The sequence below is a fragment of the Vulpes vulpes genome, chromosome 6 (genome assembly GCF_048418805.1).
Source record: "Vulpes vulpes isolate BD-2025 chromosome 6, VulVul3, whole genome shotgun sequence".
NCBI classification, from domain to species: domain Eukaryota; kingdom Metazoa; phylum Chordata; class Mammalia; order Carnivora; family Canidae; genus Vulpes; species Vulpes vulpes.
In genome coordinates this window covers 72798463-72824784 of record NC_132785.1, presented here as the reverse complement: position 1 = coordinate 72824784, position 26322 = coordinate 72798463, and the positions used below count along the sequence as shown (strand labels likewise).

General features: G+C 39.1%; 1 protein-coding gene across 6 annotated transcripts in view; it reads right to left on the bottom strand.

The window, feature by feature from the left end:
- The window catches only part of AKAP6 (A-kinase anchoring protein 6), a 571491-nt gene that overhangs the window by 215760 nt on the left and 329409 nt on the right, over positions 1-26322 (bottom strand). For 5 of the 6 annotated variants that reach the window (XM_072761386.1, XM_026007685.2, XM_072761389.1 and 2 more), the window contains 3 exons: positions 24206-24328; positions 5535-5631; positions 4228-4391 (listed from right to left, as the gene is read on the bottom strand). In XM_072761386.1, coding sequence (XP_072617487.1) covers positions 4228-4391; positions 5535-5631; positions 24206-24328 — 384 coding nt within the window. Of the gene's footprint in view, positions 1-4227; positions 4395-5534; positions 5632-24205; positions 24329-26322 lie in introns of all 6 variants that reach the window. The other variant, XM_072761385.1, reaches the window with a different exon arrangement.

Below are 26322 nucleotides of genomic sequence, written 5' to 3'. Positions count from 1 at the left end.
ATGTTCCAGCCTTACCACACGTTTTTATACCACAAGATCTCTGCACATGTTTCATGCTGACAAACATCCTTTCCACCCCTCATTTTAAACATCAATTCCCCTGTTAATCTTTCTTTTGATACTTCCTTCTCTGTGAACTCAGAGTGCTTCTACTTCTTAATGTAGTGCTTTAGTAGAGTATATCCCAGATTCTATTATAATTGTTTACTCTCTCCACCATCAGAAATGAAAACTTGTCCACTGACTCTTATCTTATCTAGGATTTCCCATATGCCAGGCACTGTTTTCAGTGCTTCAGCTATGTCAACTCTTTCATCTGTATCACAACCTTTTGCAGAGGATATTATCACTGCTTCATTTTACAAATGAGGAACCTAAGACACAAAGAAGTGATGTTGCTTTCCCAAGGACACACACACAGCTAGGGAGAGCCTGGAGTTGAACCCAGGCAGTCTGATGTCCCTCTGAGTCTGAGCTTTCCCAAATATTCTTTGTGTTTGCCGCACAGACTAAGGGAGACAGTTCATGGATATTAAACAGATAAAAAGAATAATCATAGTGATTTTTCTGTAGTTTCCTAAGCTTAAATTAGAGATCTATTACCTTTGTCTTAAGTTGATTTCACTTTCTTGACTATGGAGTTCATTTGTCCAGAGAAAATTCAGGCCAGAAGGGGCAAGAGAGAACTAGTTGAGAGGTAGGAGGCCTGGGGTTTTGCTGGCTCTACTAGGTCGGAGTCAGACTCTGCACCTCCCTCAGCTTCCACGGCTGCCAAAACCTACAGAAGTCCCTCCAGGAGCTGCTCGTAGATGTACGACACTGTGCACACAGCGTGACACAGAATGCTTGGAATAGAAATAATACTAACGGAAACCACTTAGCCTGTTTTTTGTAAACTGATGGGACTCAAGGAAGACACTTTTACTTTGGGGATGATTGAAACAGAGAGGTTTTTGTCATTGTTTCTTTAGAAGTGAGGCACTCAAATCATGGAGAACGAGATATATTTATTCTTCCTCCTGACCTTTAAATTTATATCTCAAGTCCTCACAGATAATTGCCACCTATTTTACCATTTAAATCACTTCTTAATTCTTGTATTTTGTATACCTTCTTTATTTTTCTGATTAAAATAATTTTTACTCATTGTAGAGATTTAGAAAGATATTTAAAAATGCACAACTATTTACATTATTTAAGTATTTTTAAAGAACACAATTGCAGGGACGCCTGGGTGGCTCAGTGGTTAAGTGTCTGCCTTCGGCTCAGGGCATGATCCTGGAATCCTGGGATGGGGTCCCACATCGGGCTCCCTGCTGAGTGAGCCTGCTTCTCACTCTGCCTGTATCTCTGCCTCTTTCTGTGTGTCTCTCATGAATAAATAAATAAAATCTTAAAAAAAAAAAAACACAATTGTATATTATAGGACTTACCCAAAGTTTCAAAATTCTCTTCTAAAACATTATTTTAAATGACTCTATAACCATGCATTAGGATAAGATGTAACATGATTTAATTAATTGGTCCCTGTTTTAAACATTTTGATTGATATCAGTTGTTTGTTATTATAAGCAACAAAGTGATAGATTTTCTTCCACCTTGTCTGAGGATCCTGGTCATATGAGAATCCTGTAGCCCTTGAAGGAAAAGGGCCTTATTGGAGCCTACAGGACAATGTGGTTCTCTGGGAGCTTGTGGAATGCGGATTATGGGGCCCCAGCCAGGAGGTTCTGATCTCTCAAGGCTGGGCCTGGACAAGTGCTCCTCTTTTTGAGAAATGCTGACACTGCCTGTCCTTTGATAATACTTTCTCTTTGTTGGGTTATCTTCTTTATTCCCACTCAATATACTCCCCTACAAAATGAGCTGGTTTCAAAGTCAAATTCACATTGGGTCTGGTGAAGAGAGCTACTATTCATTTTTAGCCCAGTCTTTTATTAATTTAGGTGATTGAGCCATCTCTGCAGTTCCTCTTTGGTACCTCGCTACCCTAACTCCCACTTACCCAATCCACCCACCCATGTTTCATACTACAGCCAGGAACAGCTTTTTATGCTGCAAATCAATGATGTCATTTCCCTACTTACTACAAAACCCTCCCCTGTGCTATCAGAGGCCACCCAAACCCTTCTGTCTCTCTCTCCAACTGCATGGGCCTAGTCATAGAATTTTGCCCCCTCCAAGAAGCCCTCCTTGATGCCCCTGATCTAAATCACTTCTCCCAGCCCAACCTCTAGCTGCTCTCTTTTCTTTCATAGCACATCACCATCTATAGAGGCATGATTATTAGATTAAGCCTGTCTCCCCATTTCACCACAAGATCCATGTGTGACACAGGCACTGAAGCTAATTGTTCATCACCACCATACCTGGCCCTAAGCAGTGCCAGTTGAGAGGCAGTACTCTGTGTGGCAACCTACATAGGCTCTGGGGCCAATCAAATTCAAATCTGAGTTCTACTACTTATACCTGTGTGACCTTAGGCAAGTAACTTAATTTCTCTGTGCCTCCATTCTCTCCACTGGGGATCATATGGGACTAACCTATAAGTTTGTTGTGAGAATTAAATGAAAGAATCCACAGAGGTGCCATAGAACCACATCTGGTATGCAGATAGCTTTTTAAAAGTAAATAATCAGTATAAATAAATAGGACACAACAGACTTTAGAGCTGTGTTTTTTCTCATCATCACCCCACCTCCACCCCAGCCAATGCATTAGTCCCTTCAACTTGTCCCTGCAGTCTGTTCCTTGAAAGGGCCTACTTCTGCCCTGAGAAATCTGATGAATACATTCTCCCTTCCATATTATTAGTTCCAGCTTTGATCTTTTCATCACGTCACTTCCTAAAATGTGCACTCCTGTGCCAAGCCACTGCTCTTCCTTCCTTCGAGTATTTCCTGAAATGTGACCTCCTCCAAGGAGCTTTCTTTAAGTGGAACAGAGCTCATCATTCCATTCTATGTTTCCAACAAATAAGTTAAAGGTTGTTGTTTGAGGTACCAAAGCCATAAATCTTCTGAGCTCTTCACTGGCTGCATGGTCTCACCATTGCTGGGCAGGTGGGGTTTCTCCTCTGCGTGCACTTAAGAATGTAAGTCTACGAAGGTAAAGGGTTTAACTTGCTCTGTATACATTTAGCACAATGCCAATCCACATGGATGCTGAATAAATGTGACTTGATGATTTAATTACTTTGTCCATGACTGGAATAGAAACCATGAACTCTTAAATCTGTTTTCCCCCACACAGCAATGTGTTTCAAGGCTGAGTCTATTATGAGACTGGTTTTCTGCATTTACTTTCAAAAGAGAATAAATACAAAAGAAAGAGAGACCACGAGAAAATACCGAATTAATAAAATTATTTTCCACATCATGAGGTCAAAGATACCTTTAGAACAGCAGTGTACTGTATTAAAAAATACACTTAAAGTTTAATTGCATATGCTTTATGGGTTATTTTGTAAATCTAAAATAGATAACCAAAACATGTCAATACTCATTTTTAAAGTACTTGTTGTATTCGGTGCATGCACCATTATGGAGAACTTACACTCAGAGCAAAAAGATTTGTAGCAAAGCATATGACCTTCTTCCCACTACAATGACCATCCCCTAATTAGGCAATGCATCTGATAGTCATTAACAGGAATGAGATAATGAATCACTTTCTCTCTTCTTTGTTAATTTGCTGTAACCAAGCGGCTAATGGATGTCAGAGCTGAGTGATTGCACTGATTATAGTGATTTATAGTTGCAAAAAAACAATTTAAAACCATTCTGATTATTCATGTTAAAGATGCTTTATGTTTTGTTTACTAAATGTTTTATGTCCCCCTTTCTCCTACCCTTAAAGTATCATCCCCCTCCTACTCTGCACTTTTGACAAAAAGACCTCTTCCTGGAAAACTTGAAAGTTGTAGCCTTTTTGTTATTATTATTATTATTGTTTTAAACTAAGCCATTTCGTTTTATCTTTCTATGTCTCTCTAGAGAGAGAGAGAGAGACATAGATATAGATGTATAGATATATATAGACATATAGATATGTAGATAGACACACACATATATGTATATATATATAAAGAGAGAGAAATAGAAATAGATATATAAAGTTTACCCAGTAGAAACAAAAAGCCTTAGGGGTAGAAAGAAAACTTCAGTGGTGCCTAGTTCAAAAGAAGGCAGAAATGAGAGGAAATCAGGCAAACTTCAAGCCACTTACCTTGGGGCTTCCAGTCCCTTCCTCGCCCTCCACAGACACATCAGTAGCCAGAATCTCAGCTTTGATGGTATCCAGAGCCCTGAGAATCCAGCTGTGTTGTCGTTTGATTTGCCTCTGCAGCTCCTTCCACTGGCTTGCAATCATCCGCAGCATGTCCTTCAGCCCTTCTCCAAAATGAGGGGAAAATACAAGTTACAGACTGGACTGCATTTTTACCCAGTATTGTCTTTTATCCAATAAATTAGATGAATATCCCAAATAGTAAACATAATTTTAAACGACAATTACCATCACCTGCCATATAAGCCTTTGTCCCTAAGGAGAGGGGCCAGGGATTTTTGCCTTCGCATAAGGCATAAGGACCAAAAATGGGATAACCACATAGATGCATGGTTGGGAATCGACTTAGCTTCAGTATACTGGCTAAAAAAAAAAAAATGCATGTCGAACAAAAATCACAATGTGCAAAAATGACTAACATGAAAGCTTCACATTCCAAGTAAAAGGCCCTTTTGTGTAACTGTGTGGAGACCTTATAATGATCAGAAAGATGTACAGAAATAGGCAAAGTTAATGCAATGAGCAATATAGTAAATGGACCAGAATAAGACAGCAGTCTTTAGCATTAGCATGTCCGATTAATGTTGCTCTTTCCTTATTTAGCTGTAGTAAGCTCAAAGCAAGAGTCAAATTATAATTCATCCTGTCTTATGGTCTTTTACTACCAGGATAAGTATAACCAAATGACAAAACTATTTTTTATTTATAATCTGTTCTTCATAAATACATTAATACCGGGTAAGAGTTGGTTTAAGGCCAAAACTCTGCTAATGCAATGACCAGCAGAAAACATGCAAAATGTTCATGTGTGCGAATTGGCAGGGAAATAATCGGATATATCTGGACTGCCTGCCTTATATCTGTAATGATATCTATAAGTACCCTAATGCATATGCATTATAACTATTTGCACAATTCTCATTCATTATCTTAACGTTATTTCCAGAGCACCTACATCAAAAAGCATGTCAATGTGAAGTTTTCAGGAATGTGATTTCAATTGAAACTCGGGCGAACAGCAAGCCCAAAATAAAATGAACAGACCATTTGGAGGCAGTATTTCATCTTATAAGTATCACAGCATTGTATGCAGTATATGAAACATTTATAAATCTTGAAGGTCAATCTGATAATGTAAATATTAATAATACATAAGGAAGTGAATATATGCAGTAATTTACAGCAATGCTTCTTCATTCTTAATAGTCTGGAGACATAAAGGCTTGCAATATTTCAGGAGGATTTACCTGCTTTGTGAGATGCAATAAGCTCGAGAAGTTGGTGTCCTTCCTCCTCCACAGCTTCCTTGAGAGCACAATGACTGTCTACATTCAACTTAAAACTCTGCAAGGAAAAATATGAGCATCAAACCCTGGCAAGGCAGTTAAACATAAAACATCCATACAAAATTACTTGCTACTTTTTATCAAGAACCACACAGCCCAATTTACCCAATAGACAAACTAATTTGCAATACTAAAAGCTATTGATATTTGGAATCTGGGCTCAAAATGTTTCCATTAGATTAGCAGAGTGCATCTGTTTGGAAACAGCTGACAAATCTAGAAATTCATTAGGTTTTTATGAAAAGTCACATCCCGTAGGCTATATCAGGAATAGCAGTGTTCTATAAAATACACTGAATTTCTACCAGCACATATGAGCTCTTTCCTTCACTTTTTAAAAATGTTAGTGATAGCACTATTTATGAAACCATAAAAAAATTGGCAGCATAAAATATATTAGCCTTATGTGCACATATATAAATCCATTAATATAGTAAGGGTTGGATTCAGCTGTTTCTCAGATATCACACAAACCAGAGAATACCAAGGTGGAATGAAGTGCTGTGCTGAGGGGTCAAATGCTCTCCAAATCTTCGATTTTTTAAAAGCTTATTTCTTACAGTGTGACTCGGTCTGAAAAATGAATACATCAAGCACATCGGGGGCATTTTCACTCACGACAGTCATCCAAAAACTAAAAACTGCTCGCTAAATCCCAACTCAGAGCCATTTCTTTCAGGCAGCCTTCTCTATTGCTTCATATGGAGTTACCTACTCCCTTCTCTGTTCCTTACGTGTGTTTGTACTACAGAACTTATCATCTGTATTCTGCTTTATTTCTATACTTGGCTACCACATTTTAAGCAATTTTAAAGAAATACTAGTTGCACATTTATCTCCAATGCATGTCACACACAAGATGTTCAATAGATTTGTAGAAATAATGGATATCTAACTGAATCAGTAACACTCTCTGAGAGGAGGGCTTCCATTTCGATATTTCAAGAAACATGGGTGGTTTTCCAAAGATTTTCCATCTCTGGAATGTTATAAGGCATTCCAACCACAAGGAGGTCCAATGGAGAGTAATCATGGTAACCAATCTCCTGAATCAGTGGTTAGTCTTCAGGGTGAAAATCAATTCCTTGAGTTGACTAATTAGAACATGAATTTGAAATACTGTGTGTCAAATATTGGCTTCTCCATGATAGGACTCCAAAAATACAACATATTTTGCTATTACTGAACACTCACTGAGCAATTGCTGTATGCACAGCACTAATCTTAGTATTGAGAACATTTAACAGAAGTTCAAGATGATACAGACCCAGTTAGAATGTAATTTGGATGAAAGGGGTTAAACCACCATAAATTGTAAAATTAGGTATTCATTCATTTAGAAACCATGCATCATGCCTGTTCTGTAAACTGGACAAAGTGACAGGGATTTAGGGGGGTTAAAACATGGCTTCTGGCATCAAAAGGCAATTAAATGTGTTACTAGGAGAACAAAGTATAGCCTCTAAGTTATCTTAGATGTTCAGTTGTGAATCTGGGCTCCCTTTTTCTTAGTGGATAAAAGGTGGTCTTTTTAAAGCTGAGAATAAAAAGCAGATTAAAAGAAACTGAAAATGAAGGCGATAAAAACAGACAATTCAGACCATTAAGTATAAAGGTAAGAAATTTGACTAAAAAAATTTTTGACTCCAAAATGAACTATTTCATCTGACTAGAGGCATAAGAAACAGAGTTTTAGCCAAATACAACAGAAAGAAACAGTATTAAGTTTCCCCACAGGCTGTTCACTCTTGTATTGTCCTCTTTCAGCTACAGGTATACAGTTGAATAAAATAAAGTATGGCAACGTATGAGAAGCCTAATGCCTTGATCAATACAAACAATATGATATCTATGAAAAATTAAATATTTATTATTTTATAGCCAAAATATGGCTGCACGTACTTTTTGTCACTGCAGCAGAAATCCTCAACTCTGAAACCATGCCATGTAGAGTAAGGTTCATGTATGTTTCAGGGAAGAGGGACAAAGAAAAGAAAAACACTTGAGATCAACAGGAGAGTGCCAAAGTTTAGGAAGAAATGTGTTCTACAGATTTCCTTAAAACTGTAAATTTAGCCTAGTACTCTCTCTGATTCTCTGTTTACTTACAACAGACTTGTGCTGAATGGTTAGTAATCACGAACTTCTGAAGAGGTGCATCAGGCTTATGTCTCAGAGCAAAAGAGAACCTAAGGACCTGTGAGTAGGTTGGATAATTTGACATAATTGAAGCCAAGAGTATAGAATAGATGCAGCTGGGTCTGGTTTTGCCTCAAGATGATGTGGAAGCATTTGATTAGGAAAGAGGAAAAGATGAGGTATTCATTATTAGGAAAAAGATAAGCTGATAAGCTTGATGCAGTAGAAAAGACCCATTTAATATATCTATTACTCAAATGGCACAATATTGCTTGATTTTCAGGTGCACCCATTAACCATTAATAACATCACCTAAGGAATTCACAATTGTCCTCTGAGAAGGCAGCTATACAGGCACATTAACAAAATTGTCAATGAAATTTCTGACTGCTAAAGGATTCTGTAATAAGCTCTCCCCCTTCTGTTCCTACCTTATTCCTAGGGAAGGAAGCTTAAATGAAACGGTTTTATTTTCTTTCTTTGTCTTTATCTGACACTTGGACACATATCCATTCTGTGCTCCTCAGCAATGCCTTATGTCCCTCCACAACATCCACAGCATTCCCTGAAAATTCAGGACATTCTCTGAAGATTTAATTTATGGCAACAACATTGTCATAGGTGGGTACCGTGTTCCTAGGTCACTGACTACATGAAATTCCTTAAATATGAGTAATCTGGGTTCTGTGAGACTCAAGATCTTTTTTAATGTCTTTAAAGCAGCATGGGGGCACCTGGTGGCTCAGTGGTTGAGCATCTGCCTTTGGCTCAGATCATGATCCCAGGGTCCTGAGATCGAGTCAGTCATCAGGCTCCCAGTGGGGAGCCTGCTTCTACCTCTGTCTGTCTCGGACTCTCTCTCTCTCTTTCTCTCTCTCTCTGCATCTCTCATGAATAAATAAATAAAATCTTTAAAAACTAAAAAATGAAGCAGCATGTAATTGAATATCTAGAAGATAATAACTAAGGAAATGGAAAATGCAGTCACTGAGACAAAGGAGTGGATTATCAAAAAGATAATACATCAGAGGCTGACCAATGGGTATTTCCATCCCTGCAATCTCTAGCTTCACCAGTTTAGATAGATCTGGGTGCATTACTCCTTGGCAGGATGGAAATTTGGGTGAGCAAACTGATTGTACTTTGACCATGACCAGACTTCACAAAACAAAATACTGCATCTAATCCCCTTCTATTCAAATTTCTGAAGATTCCCCTTGGATGAGAGTATGGCAGTCATGTGGATGCGAAATGAAATCTAGGAAATGTGTGCCCTGTTGGACAAAACTACGACAAAGGTGAAGAATGATTACTCATGAGGACTCATAAGAACAGATAGGAATCTCCTGGTGCAGGAAATAGTAGGTAAGACCATAATCACATTCAGAGGCTTAAAGATCCTAAGTGGCTCAGTCTTAGTAGCTTCGTATGGTGAACACAGACTTTGAATCATCCAATGAAATACTGTTAATGTCTGCACGTCTGTTGATGTCCATGAGTTTTGAGATGTTGGTGAACAATCAGAAAATCCAAAAAAGAGTTATTAAGTCTTTCATGACCAATTTCAGTTTCTTTAAGGCACAAATTAGTATATATTTATTGGGTAGTCTTTGCCAGGCTTATAGATACAAAAGGTAGCGATACATAATCCTGGCATAAGCATCGTATAGTCTCTTGGGTAAAAGAGATTTAGAAAAAAAAAAAAAAAAAGCCAGGAGCCTTATGTGACCCAGCATAGCATAAATGGGGAATGAAGGTTTGGTGTATAATAGAGTGGTGGGGGCAGCCCCAGTGGCGCAGCGGTTTAGCGCCACCTGCAGCCTGGGGTATGATCCTGGAGACCTGGGATTGAGTCCCATATCAGGTTTCCTGTATGGAGCCTGCTTCTCCCTCTGCCTGTGTCTCTGCCTCTCTCTCTCTCTCTTTCTGTGTCTCTATGAATAAATAAAATCTTTAAAAAAAATAGAGAGTGGTGGGACCTTAAGCAAACTGAATAGTAATATGCCCTACCCAATGAGATTTTTTTTTTAATTAAAGTATCATGCTAGCCAGTAAAACCAAGACTGTGGGCTATATTCCATGAGTGTAGTAAATGCCGATAGGTGCTGTGGGATCCCAAGCTGGGTGCCAGGTTCTGCAGAGCCTTGCAGGGAGCTTGTACAGAAAGGATTAATTTTTATGCAGGCCTGGAGATGCTGTTTATTGTAGCAGGAAGTGGGAAGCCTTGAGCAGCTTGGTGTGGCTGGGACAAGGTACAAGTGGGAGAGGTGGAAGCCATGGCTATACATGCTATTTAATTCCAAGGGCCATGAAAGAGGCAAGAAGATGTCAGCCACATTGGAGAGTAACTGCTGTAGTTCTGTGTTCTAGAAAGATCTCTCTGACTGTTAAGCAGAGTTTTTAAAAGGGCAGACTGGAGACAAGCAGGCCATTGAGGAGGCTGCGATGATAATATAGGCCAGATGTTTCTGCATGCTCACAATTTTTTTAATTAAAAAAAGGTATGCTTTTCTTCTAAATGAATGAAAGAAGAAAAAAATGGAGAAAATCTTCCGTCTTTTTAAGTTTTTCTCAGTGTGTGAGAGCAGCATGTGCCAGAATTTAGTTCTTTGGCTGTTCTGATGATAAATACCAGAGGTTATTAGTCAGGAGTCTCCCAATGTGAAAGACATATTGAACTGATGAACTTTTACTCCCACTGTCATTTTAAAGAGATGGTATATATGCTGATGAATAAGGCACTTGATGACACTTTTTCTTCACACAAAAGATTTTTTACTACCCTAAGAAAATGAAAACTTGCTGCTTTTTTTTTTTTTAACAAGGGCAAGAGGAAGAATGTGTGTTCAATCAGAAAAGCAGAGGCTTAAAAAGTCACCTGCTACCTGCCTCAGGCCATCTCCACCAGGGCTCCACTCTGAGCCATGCCTTAACACCATCCTGTGTTCCCACTGGGGCTCTTGCTGAGGAAGAAAGCCCCAATCCCCTGTGTTGAGCCTGGCAGATCCTCTTCTTCCCTCCCCATGCCATTGACAGAGGATGATCATCTGGTCTTCAAAATATAAAATATACCTTCCAAATATCATATGTGCCAAGAATTGAAGGGTTTTTATGAGTAAACATTTCTTTGTTTAAGAACCTCTGGAAAAATTGACAAGGCACTATCCAGCCATTCAAGTGAAGATTATGAAATCACATGAAAAATACACAGAACATATTACAAGCCAAAAAATGAAGATTCAGAATTGCACCCATGATAGCAGTAGAGCTATGTAAATGAACACTCCCGGCACATGGGAACAGAAGACCTTGGGGAAACACAATGAAATGTTAACATCGTTTGTGCAGAGTAGGACTTAGAGTTAACAGAGTCTGGTCTCATGGAATCAGTTCTCAGTGCTTCGCCGTTCTAAGACATACAATGAAAATAATACTAACTTCTAGGTTATTATAAGAATTAGAGATAATGATTATAAAGCACTGAAGCAATGCCTGGAAATAAGTGAGACTAAAGAAAAACCATTACGACTTTTAAGTTCATTTTCTCTATTTTCCAAATGTGTTCTGTGGTAAATGGTACCTTATGGCGACTTCAAGTGATGAGTAGCGCCTACTGTTGAGGTTCTCCAAACTTCTTAGGTGCAGATACCACATACTCTTCGCTTTAGTGTCATCACCCAGCAGAAGCTTGCCCACAGGCATGCCAAAACATACATGCTGCTTTCTGAGTTTTGGGGCAAAGTGTGCGTGGACAGAGAGGCCAGTGATTTGGGGCTTCCTCTTGCCTCGAGTGTGTGCTCTTGGGCGAATCATCTAACCCTTCTGGGCTTCTGTTTCCTTACCTACAATCCAGGCATTTGGACTCAGTATTTTCCAGTCCTTGGACACTTTGATTTTATCTTTCAGCCAGGCAGTTAAGGATAGGTGGCTTGGGAGACATTTTATTTATTCTAAACTAGAAAATTTTCAAAGGGGGAAGAATCCCAAAGGCCATCTAACTATTCATCTACCCCAGGGCAGCTCTGTCTCTCAACCGTCCCGGGCAGATGTGTTCATTCTATTTTTAACATCTCCAGGGAAGTTTCTTCTGACTTCTCATCCTGAGTCCACAACATTTCTTCTCAGGAATTTAAGAGCTCTGTGAAAAGCAGCACGAGCTTCAAATTCTTTTGCCAAGTCATCTCTCCAGTGGAGGAGTTGGAAATCAGAAACACTGTGAGAATATGCCAACAAAATCCACACGTCCAATCAATCACCAGGCCCTGCCAATTAATTTCTTCATCTTCAACTCTTCCATATTGACTAACACTGCCCAAGATTCAGGCCCTCATCATTGTCCCTGCCAGGTTGACTTTGACAGCTTTTGGTTATGGCCTCTCAAAACTACATTTAATCCTTATTTGTGGCATGTCTCTGAAGGTGCAGGCATCGTCCTAAGCATGCAGGATGGGGCTGTGAACAAGGTAAATACAGCCCCTGACCTCACAGAGCTCACAGTCTAATGGGGTGGAGGATGTGCATCTTATAAACAGGCAGTTGCAATTGATTGTGTCAAGGAGGCCATGATATCATGCAGGTGCTGGTGACAGTATGGACTCTGGAGCTGACAGCCTGGGTTCAAACCTCAGCTCCTCCATCAGCCATGTGTAACTGTGGGAACCCCTAGGTACTTAGTTTCTTCCACTGTAAAAAGGGAGAAATATTAGTGCCTATTTCATGAGATCGTTGTGAGGAAGAAATGCCTTTTTACCAGTAGAACACCGCCTGGCATATCATAGTCACTCAATTAAAACATTTGGTTACACAGAATGGCCTATCTCTAAAACAACTCTGAAAAAGGTGCTCCTTCTCTTAAGGTCTTTTAATAGCTTCCCAGAGGTATGACTTATAGAGCCCTCTAAAATCCCAACCAAGTTCGCTTCTCAGGTCCCATGTCTAGAAATGTGCCTGAACTGCTTCAAGTTTTTCAAGTTTCTAGCATACACCAGCCATCTTGCTCCTCTGAGATCCTGCTCTTGCTGGCACCCCTGGTAAGGAGGTATGGACAGTCCTCCCCTTCCCTGGCTAAGCTCTACTCATTCTTTAAGATTCATCTCAGGTGTCAATCTGTCTAGCAAGTTTTCCCTGTCTTTCTTCTATCTTCCCAGTTTGCACATTCTCTTCAGTATCACCAGTACCTCTGCAGAGCTTGAACTGCCACTTGCTGCAATGTTCGATAACTAATGATGTGCTTGCTTCCCATCCACGAGTTCCTTCCCACTCATTTTTGAGTCCACAGTGCCTAGGACAGTGCCTGACACACAGAACATACCTAACAAATGTTGGGGAACAAATATTCAGACCAAAAACGTTCCAAGTAGCTTTCAAACTGCATATAGCACTTGGGAGATATTGGTACAGTCGCTTTTTGCCTAGAAGTGGTTGATAAATGTCCCCAAATTTTACTCAGTGAACACCATGTAAATGAGCTGTCATGTTCCTTTGCTTACAAAATTACTTGCCAATTACACTTAGATGATCTCAGTGTAATTGCCATGTAAACTGTACCCTGGCTGAGATAGCCCAAATCATCAATTTAACTTTACCCTTTCATCATATGGTACTTACCACGTAATTAAATAAATGGTCAGTCACCACCACAATTGTGTATCTCCCCAACCAAATGAACTGGCCACATTTGTCACTGATTTATCAGTTATGACAATATGCAACACACTTCCAGGTATACTATCAGAAGCTTAAAAAATTTAAAAGCACTAGGTACAACTTGAGAAAGAAGTTCCAAGTTCATGAGAAAAAAGATAAGCATTATAAAAACTTTGTTTTCCTCTTTAAAAAAAAAAAAAGAAGGCAGCACTAAGATATAAAGACAAAAATCCTCATTCTTCCTGAGAAGACCTTCTTCCTGAAACCTGAGATAATAAAAACATCTCCAGGGATCCCTGGGTGGCTCAGTGGTTTGGCGCCTGCCTTCAGCCCAGGGCGTGATCCTGGAGTTCCAGGATCAAGTCCCACATCAGGCTCCCCTGCATGGAGCCTGTTTCTCCCTCTGCCTATGTCTCTGCCTCTCTCTCTCTCTCTCTCTCTGCATGTGTGTGTCTCATGAATAAATAAATAAAATCTTTAAAAAACAAAACAAAACAAAACACATCTCCAAGCATTTGAAGGTGAATTTAGCTCTTCAAACAAATCACAGTTTCTTTCAAATAAACAGTTGTATTTTGTGTGTGTGTGGAAGGTAAATGTATTTTACTAAGGTTGACATTCTTTTCTGATAGACTCACTAATACCTTATACAAAAATTAGATACATGGGAGAAAGATCCTAAGTGTTGACAGTGCCTCTTGGTGACCAAATTTTAATTTGCTTTTCTGGATGCCACCTCCACATCTGGCACAGGTAATCACATTGACTTCCCAGCGTGGCCACATTAGGCAGAGTGGAGTCTCAAACAGGTTCTGTCTAAAGGGACCACTTGACTTCCAGAATACAGTGCTCTGAGGCTCTGATTAAAAAAGAGGTCAATGCTGGCCCAAATATCGCTCTACCCCCTGCAGGGGAATAATTGATGTGCAGCAGCCCCTACAGATGTGGAGTCACCAAGGTGATGGATGGATATAAGTATATTATTCACATGTACATCTGCTAATATACAGGTCCCAGTGCAAACACCAAGACTTAAGAATATTATGTGGATTTAGGACAATCCCTGAAGGACTCCAGTTCCATTAAAAATTTGTTTGGCAGCCTGGGGCAGATCTATTCCAACTCCCACATGTTTCATGCATTTGAGAGGGGGAACCAAAATGCTTTAAAAATAAATTTAATAAATTTTGTAATGTCAAATCATTAACATCCTGTCTAGTCATACAGCCTTCGTATTTTGAAATAGCAACATTAACCTGCAGAATTTTTTTAAACCTTTCTAATATCAGAGTTAATATTTTTGTTTTCAAAAAAAAAAATATCTTCCTTGTGTTTTCTGCCAAAGGGAATGAATTACATCCTGAAAACAGGAAAAAACATTCCAATTTTTTCCCTCTATAGGCATTTCTCTTGTCACAAATATACCAGACAATACCCAGAAAGCTCTGTGACCAGAGTCCATTTTTGGTTTGGAAATAGTAGAGGAAATAATTTAACTCACAGACATTCTCAGTTATTGTTTGCTGATTTACAATACTAGTTACAATGTGCTGCCTGTAATGGTTGTAACACTGCTCTTACAAATGCTCATTCATTCATCTAGCAGATATTTTTAGTACTTATTATGCACATACAAGGCTGGGTGTCAGAGGACACTGCAAAGAGACACACAAGCCATCCCCTCAAGGAGGTGACAGTCTGGGTGGATAGGGAGAAATCCAACTTCTCTAGGGGCACCTGAGCTTCTCACACCACACATTCTTCTCAGGTCTCCAACAAAAATGCTAACGATTCCCTCCAAATGAACAAAGCATCATCAAATACAACATGTTTATTTGATCTTCACAACAATCTTCAGCAGATATGACAGGCATTTTTCTGTTTCAGATCTGCTTCAGGCCTCAAACTCTTACCTTTAATATCACTTATACTGAGTAAACTGCTTCGAGATTCCAAAACTCCATGTCACCCGGTAGGTAAGTGGGAACTACACATAGGCCTATACAAGAAGAGAGGCAGGAGGTGACAGCACCCTGGCTTAGAAGAATTAGGCCACACCCTGGCTTTTGTCTACACAGTGTCCTTGGCCTGTACGTGAACCCTCACAGTGCAAAGCCAGACTGCAAATATTCTCTTCAGCCCCTAAATAGGAAATGCTTAATAAACACAGTGTTTCCCTGGTATCCTAATGTAAAACAATCATTACATCTTAAAAAGAGCAATAAACAAAATAATAAATTAGTAAAATGTCTAGCCACCAACAATTTTCAAAACAATGAGAACTGCTGGGTATCACAGCCCAAGTCCTTAAACTGAATCAGGCCAAAAGTATATCCCCAGGTGCTCTGAACAGTTCAGGAATCCTTTTAAACTGAAAATGGAAGACAATACTATTTGTCTCCTAGATGTCCAGAAATAGTTATGTAAGCAAAGGAACGTGGTCCGGGGCTCCTACGTGTCCAAAATGAGCTTCCTGTCCCCACACATCAACGCCAAAATGCCCGCATGCTCATGAATTCCCAGCAGAGCTTTCCATTCCCAAGCTACCAAAGGAAGTAACTCAAGGCTGAGAACTGAGTATTTTAAATCCCCCAAAGAGAAGTAATGCTGCTCCCCACTAAATTCTCAGCTATTCACCTTAAACTGATGGGAATCCAGGGGAACGAGCAAATGGAACTTCAAAGCTCCTACGAGGCTACTAGCTCTGCTCAGCAAGGCTGAGGGAAGTGGCAGCCAAACTCACACAGCTCAGTCTTTTGAAGTCTAACTGACAGTCTCCCATTAGCTGAGCAATACAGTCGCTGCTATACAGTGGCAGCTGCTAGGCTTGTGAAGCTCGTCTTTCTTGGGCCAGGGCTGCCTGTCATCTCAGCAGAGGATGGTAGCCAGGGAAAGGTGGGCACCAGGAAGTAGGGAAAAGGAAAGCCCATCCTCTATCTCTTAACTTGGAGCAATGAAAAATGGAGCAGAGGCGGACATAGAAGGGTGAGCAAAAGAAAAACAGCTGAGCATCTTCGGGGAAACTTTCTTGTATGGTTAAAAACTCTGTGAGAAGTATATATTTTTTTTAACGAAACAAATGAAACCTATTTAATAAAAAAAATATACAATGTAACATGAAGTTCTAAATATATGTTATAAATGCATGAAAGTATCTGTGTGGAGATTTTATTAGCCAGGAACACTACCAGTTTAATCCAGTTTGTTTTTATAAGTACTTAGGGTAATGACACATGAAGATTTCAAACCCTTCAAGGGTACCAAGAACGGTAAACTCTGTCTGCAGGATTTGGTGCTTCTGCGCCACCTTGTGGTAGCCCCCTCAAATTGCAGGTACTAATCCTGAAATGAACAAGTTCTAGAAGGTGGGCTTTACAAGCTACCCCTATAAACACATACTCAACCTCTGTACACACATAAACATGGGCTCTACTCACTTTTCTAGGCCTGTAGCAACATCCATTATTGTAAGTATTGTATTGTATTATAAGTATTACACACTTCCAGTCCATGGGGGTCCAGAGATGCTTCTATAAATAAACACTAATGGGACAAAGAGGAGACTTTCAACTAATGTGTAAAAACAAACAAACAAACAAACAAAAACAAACCTGAATGCTCACTACAGTATTATCTGCAAAAGCATAAATAAGGACATGGCTTAAATGGCCATCATCATGGGAATGATTAAATAAATTGTGGCGCATCCACTCAATAAAAAATTAAGGAGCTGCTAAAAGTGCTATGGGTAATAGATCTTCATGCACTGACAGAAAGAAGTCTGAGATATCTTTAGATACAAAAAGCAAGTCATTGAATAGCATGTAAATATGAATTTTAAAATTCTTAAAATGTATGCACCTTTATATAAAGAGGTCCAAAAGGATATAGAACAGACTGTTTATGCAAGTTATCCAAGGGAGGGTAAGACTTTTTCCTTTTATTTTTATGTTCTTTTATTTGAATTTTGGTTTGAATTATTTTCCCAGTGAATACAATGTTTTTCTTTAACGAGTTCCATAATGTCAGCCGCTGCATGAAAGACAAAGTTTCTTTCACCTTCAGCACATGCTCCCCCATAGTCACCAAGCTTTTGTAACATCTGTCCCCTCTTTCCCATGCAAATCCTTCTTGTAATGTTCACATTCCCTAGTTTTGCACACCCCCAAAAGGCCCTAGAGCTTTGGGCCCACTCTACACAGAGAAGCTTTCTGCCAATTTCCACACTCTTCGATATATTCAAGTCCTGATTAGATTTCTGTCAGCTAGCAGGTAGCAGGCCTTGCTGTGCTATTGTCAAGGACATTAGTAGCCTCAGGGAAGACGAGGAAAGATGAAATAGACACTGCCATTGAGGTTTCTGACCATCCAAAAGAGAACATCAAAAAGAGAACTCTGATCCATCCCCCTCTCTGTCATCTATCCCCTCTCCTCTGTTCTTACCTACCTACCACCTAACGCTGATTCACCTCCTCTCCAGTTTTCTCATGGTTAGACATCACTTCATCCATGTATTCAACCACAGCCTCCATGATCTCAGTCTTATTCCACCCATGCCTAGGTAAGCAAACTCCCTGGAGCACACTGGTCTTTCCAGGGTTGGAATCTGAACGTGCTTTTGAGATGGGTAGAGACCTGTTGCATACTTATCAGCCTGACCTTGAGATCTCCTGAACTCTTGATTCCTCAAACTGTGGAGATATCCATGTTATTTTGGAACAGAATCCCCAAAATAGTATCCTTTTAACACACTTTCTATTCACATCACAGACCAGGGACTCATTTCCTTAATATATACAAAACTCCCATAAATCTCGAAGCAAAAAGCCAATGACCCAACAGAAAAAAATAGGCTAATAATATGAACAGACAGTTCTCAAAAAAGAAATACAAATGACTCCTAAAAATATGAAGAGGTACTCGACTCCACTTAAAATACAAGAAATACAAACTAAACTACAATGAAATGCCATTTGTAACTATCAAAGGGACAAAGATCACCAATGTGATAACAGTTCAATAGCAAGCATGTGCACATGGAGGCATTCTCCATGCCCTGCTGAGTATAAATTGGTACAATCTCGATAAAGGACCATTTGGCAATACAGAAAGATTGTAAATGTATATAACCTTTGACACAGAAATTTCATATATAAGGTATTTATCCTAAGGATATACTTACAATGATGCAATGTGATGAATATACAAGCAGATACGCTGAGGCACTGTTTATAATTTTAAAAGGACTACAGCAACCTAAGTTTTCATCAATATAGAACTAGTTAAGTGAATTATGGCATACTCATAAATGGAACACTGTGCAGCATTCAAAAGGATAAAGTAATTCTACATTTGCTCTTTTTGAATTATTGGTAACATAAGTCAAGGGAACAAAGTTAAGTACACACATGCATTTGTTTTCAAATACCTTGAATACTGAAAGAATATAAAGAACCAAGGAATACTGGTTGCCTCAGAGGCAGAGAATGGGTAACTGGGAGGACAGAGGTAGGAGGCTTACTTTTGGCTTTCTACCTTTTTATTCCCTTTCCTTTATTTACCATTAGAATTTTGTGTTACATCCATATACTCGTCATTAAAAAAAAAAGAACCCACACATTTAAAAAAGCTGATAAACATTGTCTGTACCCGCATCTTTCAAATGCTATACTCAAATCCATTTTCCATTATGCTCATAGTTATCCTTTCTCTAAGCCATGGACCTCATCCATTTAATCTATGTCAAACTGACTCTACCCTCATGTAGAATTTACAGTTGATTCATGTTACTCTACTGTTTTAAAATCAAATCAAATCTTCATGGAGTCCCTTTGCTCTCAGAGAAACATTCAATCCATTAAAAAGACATTCAATCTCCTTCACCATCAGCCCCAACCCTACAAGACCCCAATCCAGTTTCAGCCACACCAGATGGCTCACCACACCTCCCTAACTTGCCCATAAAATTTCCTCGCATCTCTTCTCCTCCCCTCTCTATCCAAAAAAATCACAAATGGCCTATGAGGTCTACATTCAGTTATTTCTTTGAGCCTTCCTTACTCTCAGGAAGAAGAAGAAGAAGAAAAATTTCTCTGTGTGTTCCTATCAGTACTTTGCTTATCCTACGAGAAGTTTACTGTTCAAAATTATATTACATTTACCATTTATGGCTCTATAGATGACTACATTTAATCTATGGTCATCTCTCTTAGATTGCAAATCCCTGGAAGAAAGAAGCCAAACTCATTTATCATGTATTCCTAGCACCTACATAATTGCCTGGCATGCACAGGTGCTGGATAGACGAACTCTTCATCACCATTTCTCCCCATGTTTTCTTATTCATCAAACTGAATTAAGAGCATTGTTCCTCCAACGTTATTTCTATGTGGCTGGTTAATGTTTGCCCAGTATGACATGGTATTGCCTGTGCAAATTTATCTCCCAAGTTTAAATCAGGCCCTTGTGCTCTATGGTGTCATAGACTTTGCATTCTCCTACTAGATACCTGATTGGCTATGGATTTAAAAACTGCTGTTTTCCTGCAACTGGTTTTATACAACGTGGTGCCCATTTGGTGAGTTAGGCATGCATAAAAACAACTTGGGAGATCAGAGTTATCTTTTCAGAAGCAAATATGGACATGAACTGAAATCTCTAGAGGGAGAAGTTGCTGTCCTGCTCCGATGCTTTACTCATAAGCCCTCTAAGTCTGAAGATATTATAAATTCTCTTAGGGGAAAAAAAATCTAAATAGTCTGCCCAGAACTATTTATGAGGCTTCTTTAAAAAAAAAAGATTTTATTTATTTTTTCATGAGAGACATAGAAAGAGAGAGAGGCAGGGACTCAGGCAGAGGGAGATGTAGGCTCCCTGCGGGAAACTCGATGCAGAACTCGATCCCAGGACCCTGGATCATGACCTGAGCCAAAGGCAGACGCTCAACCACTGAGCCAACCAGGTGCCCCTATGAGGCTTCTATTTATGATGCATTGAGTCAAAAATGCAGTTTTTTGTGACTTCTCTTTCTTTAGACACTAAGAAAGGTAAAGAGAGAAAACAACCTAAACGTCCATCAACAGGTGAAAGGATAAACAAACTGATAAATCTATACAATGAAATACTACTCAGCAACCAAAATGAATAAGCAGTTGAAACATGCAACATCCTAAAACTAGGTGAAAGAAATCGGGGGGTGGGGGGCGGATGAAAAAGAGAGACAGAGGACATATATTGTTTGATTCCATTCATGTAAAATTCTAAAAAGTACAAAATAATCTTCATAGTAACAGCGGATCAGTGCTTATTTAGGGATTAGGGAAAGGCTGGGAGAGAAGGTAGGAAAGAATTATAAAAGGGTGGTGAGGAAGCTTTTGGAGGTGATGGATATATTCACTATCTTGACTGTGAATATGGTGTTATGGCTGTATACATTTGCCAATTTGTTGAAAGTTTTAGATGTATATATTTTAAACATATACAACTTATTGTATGTTAGTTATACTACCATAAAGCTGTTTTAAGGAAAAAAGTAGACAAAGGTGAAGAAGAAGGGAATCTGTCCAAGAGCATAAGTATACTATCTGTTTTAAAAGTGGTTTTCAGAGAAGAGGGATGCTCAATACTCACAAAATACCTTTCCAGAGTGACATTTCCCTGAGAATGTCATTTTCTAGGAAGACAGGAATTGTTTTTTGAAAGGAGCAGCCAGGTTGCAAGCAGATGATTAATTATCATGGAAAATCATTGATGTATCATCGCAATTTCACAGTATTTCTTACAGTTAAAATAAGGCTCCTTCATATCTCTCATAAAGGTATTGTGAAGCTTTAATTGATTTGTGTTGGTAAAAACCCTTGGTTACTGTCATGGAAAATAATTGAATTAAGTATCAAAATATAAATGTGCAACTTTTGTTATTGTCTTTACATTTGTTTTCTTTACAATAATCACTGCAGGGTGCCAGTTCTTCTAACACATTGTTAAACCATGGAAGACACCAAACTCAGGGGCTTGCATGTCTGTTGATTTAATGTTAAATTATAGAATCTATAGAGGTGTTTAAAGAAACTCATGTTTAAAGAAACTCACATAACTATCTCTACATACTGGATAATCTTGTAGGTACCACTTGCCCACTCAGTGAGGAGCAGTAATGACTTATGCATGTTGAATTCAAGGATATAAATCTCTGAGCTTAGTTGTATACTTTCTTTATGGGAAGGCAGGCATTCTTTGCCTTCTTTTGAGAAGAATAACTTAATATTAACTCAGCACCACAGTAAGGAAATACAATAAAAAATATAAATGACAGTATTGATCAGGAGGACAAGGTAGACATTGTCCTCAGAGACTGAGTAACTCAGAGTTTGTTTGAGGGACGTTTAAACAACAGGCTGCATCTAGAGCAACAGGCACTGCATGTAGTATAGCAGTGACTCAATAATTGTCCGTAAGTATCACTGCCAATCCACGCACACTGAGTCTTCAGTAACTGGTAGCCAGCATTATTCATAATTTCAGAAGTCAAAGTTGTGATTGTGATTTAGCATTCACCGAGCAGATCTGGAGAGCATAGTGCCTCACTATTTGCAAAGCAGAGATGAAGATGCTCCTATGTTATCTCTATTCCAACCAATATAATTAGGTGATGCTAGAGAAAACTCATTTCAAGAAAGTGTTGATCATTAGGTAACAACAAGGTTATTCTTTAAGAGATAAACATTTTAAGAAGGACTCTGCTGTGGATCTAGTGTAGAGATCCACAACAAAGGGGATGAGGGGTGCACATTTCAGAGGAGACTGTCATTATGAAGCAGGTACACATACGTGCAATTCATTATGGGCAGCGGTAAAGAGTTTGGCAACTGATTAAGGCTAGAATGCAGTAGTCACAGAAACATGTGGCAATTTACATTTAAATGTAAGTTAATTAGAATTAAAAATTCATTTCTTCAGTTGCTTAAGCCACATTTCAAGTGCTCAGGAGATACATGTTGTGAGTGGCTCCCATGTTGGACATTGCAACCTTGAATATTCCATTCTCACAGAAAGTTCTACTGGATACTGTTGGGCTAGAATGAGGCAGAGGCCAACACGGCAATACTAAGAAAGGAACTCTGTAAGGGGGACTTGAGAATGATGAGTGCGCATTGGTTACAAAGAGGCCATGTTGCTCAAATCCCAAAGAGAAGTGAGACCCTGGTTCCTACTCTCCTAGCCTGGCTTTCAACAAATAGCCTAGGGTTAAAGCCCTCTTCATGTCCCCATGCCCTCTGGGACCTCAAAAACTAAATGTGTGTTTTCCATAAAATATTAAATCAAGAGAAATTAAGACAGCACACTTAATGTGAAATAAAGTTCATATACTCCTGTTTAAACACAGATTAGAATTTCTGTCAGAACAATGCCAGTGAAAAGTTGACATTCTAATTAATACAATTTACATTATAAAGCGCTGAATATCTTTATCTTGCTATTATGAAATGCCCTCTTTAAAAGAAAAAAAAATCAAGTTTCTACTGAACAGGGAATTGAGTACCAAGGGCAATATGTAAAAACCCATGTACAAGAGAGGTGGTTAGGGTCACTGGCATTTTTACACACCATCAACCCGGGTCTCTAAAAAGAGAAGCAATACACTCATCCTCTTACACATAGTTTTGTCATCTTTTATCATCCACAAGGCTATTTTCATGCAGCAATAGGATTTTGAGACTGTTTTACTTGCAATGATATAAAACATACTGCAAAAAGTAAACACCAAAAGCCTAAAACATCCTCTCTCTCCTTCCCCTTTTCTCCCCTCTCGTCTCCCTCTCTCTCATTCTCTCGTTTAACATCACAGGGAACTGTCTGGAACTCTGTGAGCTTGCACACGTGTAGGACTCCCACACAATGTTTATTCAATCCAAATTCTGAGTGTGTAAGAGGGGCAGAAAATCAACCCCACAGTTGGGTACCCAAGGATCCGTGTTCATTGCCTTTGTCAATTTTATGCTATCGGTGAAAGGAATAAAGATGAGATCCTTAAAGCTTGAATTTTCATTTCCTATGACAACGTGCTTTTTCTTCATGCTTTATCACACTCCACTACTTGGTTTCCACCCCTTCATAATTGATATCGGCCATTTGAAGCATTCAGTAAAAACCTCATGAGGTTCATCAAATGTCCCCCAGTCTATAATTCTTGCTTCTAACATATTCAGAAGCATATTCATCCAAGTATTTTCCACTTCCCCTCCATGATTTTCCCTGTGCACAGGGACGAGTGTAATGACAGTTGTATTAATTATATGCTGAAAAAACCACATAGCAGCAAAAATGATGGAGATCATCGTTTTAAATATTTTATTAAAATAACCCAGTGTAGAACAGATAATGTAGACCCTCTTGATAATGAGAGGTTCATTAATTTTACAAGAATTCTAGAAAGCTTAGAATGGTCATCAAAATGATCTCTTTCATTTATTTATTTTTTTCAGAAGAAGAAAACCTTCAATTATAGCTTTAGAGAACAGGAGCTTAGTACATTTTTAAGTTAATTACTTACCTTTCTGGAAACAGTTTTGAAAAAATAGCTTGAAATATGGAGGATTTAGATTTCATAGTATATGACTTGAAATGCCTGTAAATTTTCAGCCTTTGCAGTTTACCCCATTAAAACTTGGTTTCATTAGCATATAATGACTTCTGATAAATAAAATTTATATTCCCCCATAAACAAACAAGCAGTGCATTAAAATCTTTTCCATTACTAACAGCACAAGCAACACAGTCTTGCCTACCAAGTGTGTCTCCAGGTACAGTTTAAGGCTGTCCGTCTCTGCTTTAGGGGGTGTCCAATTCTCAGTGGTTTCCATGGCTTCATTTAACCACTGAATGAATTCATCCAGCTTGTTTACAAACCCCTTTGTGACAAAAAAGAGAAGGGGAAAAAAGGACAAGAAAAGCATGTTAGTTGATCATTTCTTTAAAGCCAATCTTAAAAATTCCAAACCTCATGGAGGGTAAAATTGATAGCACTCCATTCCCATTCTAGTTCCACACTGTGGAATGGCATTTCCACTATTCCAGGCACTGAAATCTATCAAAATGGAAGGAAACCGTGCGTGATTCCCTCGCAGCTTTTCCCCAGGAACATTTGTGGTTTTTTTCTGAGAAATTTGGATTGGATTGTCAGGAGTCTTTATAAATGTGTCTTCCAATCATCAAAACATTTCTGGTGTCTGACAAGTGCCCCCTCACCAAAAAATCAGGTCAGGTCTGCTAGGAACCCTCGCTGGCTTTGGGGGATAAAAGCATTCCCGGAAAGATGGTGTTCTTTACTCAGAAGCCAATGGAGTTGAGTTGCCTTAACTGAACTACAAATCTATTTTTAAATCACATAAGTGTTTAAAGGGATTTGGATGAGTTCTACTGACAGCCCAACTGTCTGTGGCTGAGCCTGGGTTCTAAGAAGCAAGGAAGGGTAGAGGAGGTGGGATCAATGAGCAAAAACGTAAACACCTGAGTCTGGGTGTGTCCCACACATAAAGAAATGTTCTCGGCTAAGAAGCACAAATCACAATAATCTTGCAATTTCTCAAATAGTGGTTATAAAAATCTATTGACCATTTAAAAGAACACATCTGTAGAAACGGAAAATATTTTGAAAAAAATGAAAGCCCAGTTGTGAACCTAAGGGAAAGAATTGGGGCTGGGCGCCTGCTTTCCATGTCTGGGGAAACAGCACCACCTGGAGGTCGACAGGAGCAAGGACAGGCTTCTGCATTTGTGCCCACTGAAATGGCTTGGGACGCTATTTTCCCTATTAAACTTAACCCGTTCTTCAGATTTGCCTTTTGATTAATTTTGATTAATATCTCTAATGATTAACTGAGGATATTCTGAGACTGAATTGAGAAGAGGCGAAAATTCATTTTCTTTATCATGCTTCTCAGAAGCTAGGCCTCTGTTTTCTCCTAAACAATAGTTTAAGATTTATAACCCTTTAATCCCAGCAGTTGATTGGCCTCAAAATGATTATTAAAAGAAGAGAAAATGGGACTGAGAATGGTGGCAAGTGAGAAAGGCTGACAAATAGCACTCAGAAACACATTCCTGTCTGTCAAAAGGAGAGAGAGCAGAGATGTGGGCATGAAGGCCCACGGTGTCCATCAGATTGTCTCATCATGCTCTGGCATGTCCTCAGCCCATGAGGAGCTCAGCCAATCATCCCACGTGGAAGTATATCCTCTGTTTTCCCATGTTGCTAAATGTTATCCAAACTTACCCTATTTTATTCCTACTGTGCCAAGGTCAGAGGATAATCACACCCATTCTTTTGCAAACCCACCTTAATCAGATTACTTTGGTAAAGCCAATAAGAAATATCATGTTGGGGTCATCTTAACTAGAAACTAAGGCCTATGCATTTGCAATTGCCAGGGCTGGAAACGAGGAGGTAGTTTCACATGCCTCAACTCCTAGCCTCCAATTCCAAACTAATGACATCACTGGGGCTTCCTTTGGTCATCACTCAGAAGCATTTCTTCCAGGTAAAGTGAAAACATATCCAACAGGGATGGTTTCACACAACACATTCCCCTGCCAAAGGCATTTTTCTGATGATCCACCCAAATCATCCTATTCTCTAATTTTCTCATATTGTATCTTGTTCTAAATGCTAGGAGTCCATGCCAAGTAATTCCTTTTGCCCTTTCTCATCTATTGAGGGTATCAGTTTGTCTGCTCTTTCTCCTTTTCTACATTTCCATAGATTTGAGGGTTGTCTTGTTTTTCATTTCCTCTCAAATATTTGAGTCTTTTTTTTTATTTTATTTATTCATCCATGAGAGACACACAGAGAGAGGCAGAGACATAGGCAGAGGGAGAAGCAGCTTCCCTGTGGGGAGCCTGATAC